The sequence below is a fragment of the Helobdella robusta genome (genome assembly GCF_000326865.2).
Source record: "Helobdella robusta unplaced genomic scaffold HELROscaffold_6, whole genome shotgun sequence".
NCBI lineage: Eukaryota > Metazoa > Annelida > Clitellata > Rhynchobdellida > Glossiphoniidae > Helobdella > Helobdella robusta.
The window spans coordinates 1,645,154-1,651,153 of record NW_008705330.1 but is presented as its reverse complement, the minus strand read 5'-3'; the positions used below and the strand labels follow the sequence as shown (position 1 = coordinate 1,651,153).

The window sequence follows — 6,000 nt, the reverse complement described above, 5'->3', positions numbered from 1 at the left end:
AAAAAGTTTATTTTGAATTTTAATAAACGTTCATCAAACAACTTTAGTGAAAAATCGAAAAAACGAACTACAAACATATTAACGCCAAACATGCGGTAGAATTTATAGAATATTGTATATATATATATTATAATATATTAATTAATAATATATATAATAATAACAAATATAAATAAGTTACGTTTTTAAGTCAAATAAATTGTAAAATCACAAAACAATAATCAATAAATGTTGTAAATTCTAGACTGAACACAGAAGAACTTAGACAATATTTTCACAAAAAAAATCATATCGAAATAGCAAAAGAGCAACTGGCACAAATTTGCCTAAAAAGAGAACTAGATAATTTGAAATTAGAAGAAGATAAAATGTTCAATAAATTGTGGCAAGCTGACATTGAAACAAAGCTGAAACAAGAGAAGGACGATTTTTCGAAAAAACTTAAATCGGTCAAAGAAATGAACGCTCACTTGTTGCAACAAATTGCAGAGTCAGAAGCAAAAAAAAAGGAGGAACACTTAAACAAAATGGATGAACTGAAATTATTAGTTAGAAATTTTTATTGTTTATTACACATTCTTTGATGGATCTGGATTATTGAAAATAATAATAATAATAATAATAATAATAATAATGGGAACATCTTTTATTTTTCACCATAAAAACATACAATGATAAATATTATATATATATATATTTATATATATATATAAGTTAATGTTAATCAAATAATGCGCAATGATAAAATTTTTAAAAATTGTATAAAATAATATTAAAGGTTAAAACCATTTTGCTCATTGTGAAGTTAAGTGCAGAACGGGAAAATATATTTAATTAGCATCATAGCTTGTTCCGGTCAGTAAATGTCATACAATAATCTTATAACAGTGTTTATCAATTTATCATTAAATGATAGCTGCCACGGAACTTTAAACAGTGACAAATTAAAATTATTGTAAAAACCAATAGGCGTTATTTCGAATGAGTTTATAACTATTGAACAATGTTTATAGTCTTTATTTAAACAACAATGCAAATTATTAAAGAATTTATTTCTCTTCTATTGCCTGGAGGATTCTAGATTGGTTTCATGGCACACAGTTAATTCTAGAATCTCAATTTTGTTATTATGAAGTATGGCGATATCGGGTCGTAAAGTGTTGAATAATTGAGATATTGGGCGAATACCCTCGGACTCTAAATCTGCAAATATGCAGCAATTGGCTGGCGCGGATATTTTCAGCCAATTGATGATCACGGCCAATATCTTGTTGTGTCTTTCGGTATATCTTGCCAGAGCGGATGTAAAACCCAAATTGGAAACTACGTGCTTATTTGACTGTCGAGAATCACAGAGAGGGCATTGAGGGCTTTGCGTTTTACCCCATCTAAACAAATTTGCGTTAGTAGGCAACTGCTGGACTAAATACTTCTTAGCAAATTTGTAGAGGACTCCGGCAAGATTTTCCGTGGACTTTGACCAAAGGGATATGTTGTTGGTTTTGATGAAATTTTTTATATTTAAAATTAGTGAACCTTGACTCTGCAGCGAGAAAACATGATTTAAGCTACATTCAATTCTTTTTTCTTCCAAATGACTAAGCGACAACTTTATTTGGCCGTATTTTAAGAGCGTTATTATCTACTTTGATAAAATCGATCGCTGATGCTTTATAGAGACATTGAATCTCTTTGTTGCTATTAGTTTTAAAATAGTTCTGAAGTTTCAGTCTCATTTTTTCTGTCGCATCTTTTAATGAAATGATGCCATGACCTCCCATTGTTGTTGGCAGAGAAAGTACTTCAGACACATCAGCTGATTGGCATATCTATCCACTTCCTGACAGCGTTAACAATCAGATTATTTAGGTTCTCTGATATCCATGTCAGCGAAAAGTTGTAGCTGCGGAGTTCAAAATTCAATTGAGACGGTATAAATTTTCTTAAAATTAGTAGTTTTTGCTGTGGGTTCACTTTCAACTTTGAAGTCGTTTCCAACAGTTGGACAACTTTAGCTTGTATCAGCGTTTTTGCTTTGAGGTCGTTGCGTTACGTTAGGGATTGCCACATCGTCGATCGTCAATCTTGGCAGAAATTGCTCATAAGTACCTTCTTTCTTCCTCATTCCAAACGAAAAACATTTATCGACTCTCATCTTCATCTCTGACCAATTGCACCAAGTTTGGTTTAAATCAAGTTTTTGTGCGCCTTCTGAGCTATGTGCTATGATTGCTGAGTCGTCAGCAAATTGTAACCATGATCTAGCGTTTAAGTCCGAAGTTGGGCCCCACAGATTGTTTGTATTCTTGACTGTCTAGATTTTTCATGAGTGGATTAAAGCAAATATTGAAGAGTAATGGTGAACATGGGTCGCCTTGAAGCACCCCTTTCCCGACTGGTATTGCTTGCGTGAGTTCACCGTTGACTGATATTGATATTGAGTAGTCGGAATATATTGATGATATTAATTTATGAAGTGATTGGGGAACATGATGATATTCTAGAAATGAAGTGATGAAGTTGTAATTTACTTCTCCAAAAGCATTTTTCAGATCCAACAATGCGACAACAATAGTGCGTTGATGTCGTTTAGCATTTTTTAACAGATGGGATAGCATTTGTGTATGTTCGGCTAGCCCATCAATCATTGGATAGAATCCCTTCTGAATATTTTTGTTGATGAAATTGTTTTTGTCTAGAAAATTGTATAGTCTGGATTTTATGAGAGCTGAAAAGATTTTGTAAAGTACCGTTTGCAGTGTGATCGGCCAAAAATTTGCTGGGTCGCTTGCATCATCTTTTTTGTAGATTAAAACTGTTAGCCCCCTACGCCAACATTGTGAAATTGTTGTTGAGCGCCAACACATTACCAACAATTTATGTAGATACGTCTTTATTATTGGGCATCCTTAGAGGGCAATAATTGAGATTTAGTCCAGTGGACATGGAGATGCCTTTGCTTTACTTCTACAAATAACTGTTTTAATTTCTTTATAAGGTGGCGGATCCAAATTACCTTGGAATCAAGGAGCAGGAAGTGAATCAATCCAATTAGGGATGCGAAACGCTGTGCGATCGCCAGCGTTCAAGATGTTTTTGAAGAAATTGGTGGCAGCTTCGATGCTGAGGTGTGGAGACTGCAAAGTTGAATTTGAAAAGATGTTGTTACATGTTTTCCAAAAGTTTTTCTTCAGTTGAGAAGAAATGTTGTTGTTATCATTTTTTAGTATTTTATTGGTTTTTAGTATTGCTCTAATCTGTTTGCTCAGCATACGTATTTCATTGTTGAATCGAGGGTCAATCTGAGCCAACGATTTTAAATTTCTCAATTTTGTTTTTAAAAGCCTAATATCACGATTTATGTGCTCAACAGGTTTTGATTTCATTTTTAAAGTGCCACAGTTAGCAGCAAAATATGAATAGATTGCCTCTTGGAACCTGTTAGCGAAACTGTCGATATCTGAGATAGCGTCTAGACTTCTAAATACCAGCTGAAAGAATGCGTTGGCCTCAGACCACTGAGTTGATGATTTGGGCAATTTTATTCCGGGTATTGGCTTTGGAGTAGATGTTGAAGTTGACGTGTGTTGAAATATTGGCTGACTGTCGTTTGATTTATCTTCTTGAGTTACTGGCTTGAGAGATTTGTTTATTTTACACGATCTCTGGTGCATTGACAGTCCTTTTCGTCCTTTGCATGACTTTCCACAACAACATGACAGCGAATTATTTGAATTATCCGGTAAAATATTGTTATTATTAATTGTCAGTAAATTTGGAGAAATGAAATAATAATAATAATGATAATATTTAAAATTTGAAACTTTTGTACTATATTGCTTCAGAAAAAAACAAAAATTAAAACTCTCATTTGACAGTGTCTTCTTCGTTCCTTAACTAATGTATCGATTCTGCAAACATTTTTCAAAATGCCTTTTCATATCTTTTTGTTCATAGCTGCGTTAATTTTGGAGATTCTGTTCTTACTGCTTCATCCAGTTATATTGTTAACTAATCACTGATAAAAAAAACTTGAAATACTCGAATTAGAACTTATAGTAAATTTATCTTGAAATACTCGAATTAGAATTTATAGTAAATTTAGGTGCATTTATAAACAAAATTAAAAATAAATTTTCATGGTAGCAGTGCAAAATAAAATGAATTTAATGGAAAATAAAATGAATTTATTGCAAAATATATAATATTATAGGACACAGTTACTTCTCTCTACGTGGATTCTTGACTTCTGAACAAACTTATTTTAGATGAACTTTATTAGGAAGAATACAATGCAGGCAATCACTTGTTTGTATTGCTGTGACTAATCACTTATCAATTCAATTATAAAATTGTTAGAATATCACAATAACGAATCAACAGATAAATCAATAAATAAAACCAATAGTCAATAACTAGACTTATCCTGTCAGATGTTTCTTAGCCGTAAATTTTCAGTATTCACTGTACTCATTTCTCAAAAGATTGTCGTTAATTTACAAACAGACCGCGTGTAGAATTCTTCGTGAAAACTCTTGGACTTCTATCGCTTGTTTAGTTGTTTATTTATATAGATACCAATGAGCTTGTAAATATGCCTAATAAAATGTGTGACAGTTTTAGACAAAGCCTGATGTTTACACACTCACTCCATGACGTCCACAAATGAGTTAACAATACTTTTTGCATGCATGTCAGATTGCCTAATTAATTAAAATGGTGTTCGAAGATCCATTAGTTTATTACTTTTGTTAATTCATCTGTGCATGCTTAAAAATTCATCATTATTAATTTGCATCTGGACTCAACGTCTGCAGCAATATGATCAATAAGTACAAATATGTTGATTTGTGTTAATGTTTGCCACCCACAACGTAACTTGTTATCGTATTATAATAATCAAGATAATCAAGGTACAAAAACAATTTTATTCTGAACCATACGTGACACTATCTTGTTTGGAAACGGAAACAGGAGAAAGTAACAGTGAAAAACAAAGTTAGCAAAGTTTATTAGTTGGTATCGTATTCTGCATCTTTACTGTTGTCATTTCTTTGTTCTTCATTGTTATTGAAGTTAGTATTAAGGCGTCGGGTTGATAATGATGTTATCATTTTTTTTTGTTGGATGTTTATTTTGAGTCTATTGATATCTATTAGGACAGCTTCTGCAACTTTTAGATGTATTGTGTTGGTATTTTTTTTATAAATTATTTTTGTTTTGTTGTCAAGAATTTGTCGGGTTATTGGAATTGCATTTGTTGATTGCAAGTGAGATAAGATGGCTCCTTTTTGTCTATGCATTGTAAATGAATGCGTGAATGCACGGTTCGCATAAGATTTTATTGTACTTACTTTGAATTGTTCCGTTCATTCAATTAAAAATAAACATTTATGCCAGATATGTTAACGATACCTTCGTTGCATACGATGATCTTCGAATCAAATCAACTAGCTACTAGCAACCCTGAGCTAATCAAAATTGAATTTCACCATCGAGCACGAAAGTGAAAATTTATTGCCATTTCTGGGTGTTTTAGTAAGAAAGATTTACAACTGCCGTATCCGTCAAAGTAACTAATAAAAGAATTTGTTTAAATAGGTTAAGTGAATGTACGGAAAAATTCAGAGTAAGTACAATAAAATGCTTTGTGAACCGTGCATTCACGAATTCATCCTCAACTGAAGAGAAAAGAATTACTAATCTACTAGAAAGCAATGGTTAAAAAACATCATCCATTGAGAGCACCATTCAACAAAGACTACAGCAAGATAGCAATATATTCAAGAACAACAATGACAACGACATAATCCTATATTACAAAAATCATGTCAACAGCACATAAAATAGACGAAGTCGTCCTCAAACAAATCATAAAAAGAAATGTTACACCGATCAATGATACTAATAAAATAAAACATCACAATTAGTTTTAAAAAACAACTGCACTTCTAAAGACGATTCTACTTTGAAGCCTAATCATGTAATATATGAATTTAA

General features: G+C 32.1%; 1 protein-coding gene across 1 annotated transcript; it reads right to left on the bottom strand.

The window, feature by feature from the left end:
• Positions 1-3,023: 3,023 nt before the first annotated feature.
• On the bottom strand, positions 3,024-3,674 carry HELRODRAFT_164109 (hypothetical protein; the record flags this gene model as incomplete). Its single annotated transcript, XM_009029141.1, has 1 exon — positions 3,024-3,674. One exon carries the CDS (start codon positions 3,672-3,674, stop codon positions 3,024-3,026), a length of 651 nt encoding a protein of 216 aa, XP_009027389.1.
• Positions 3,675-6,000: the final 2,326 nt, after the last annotated feature.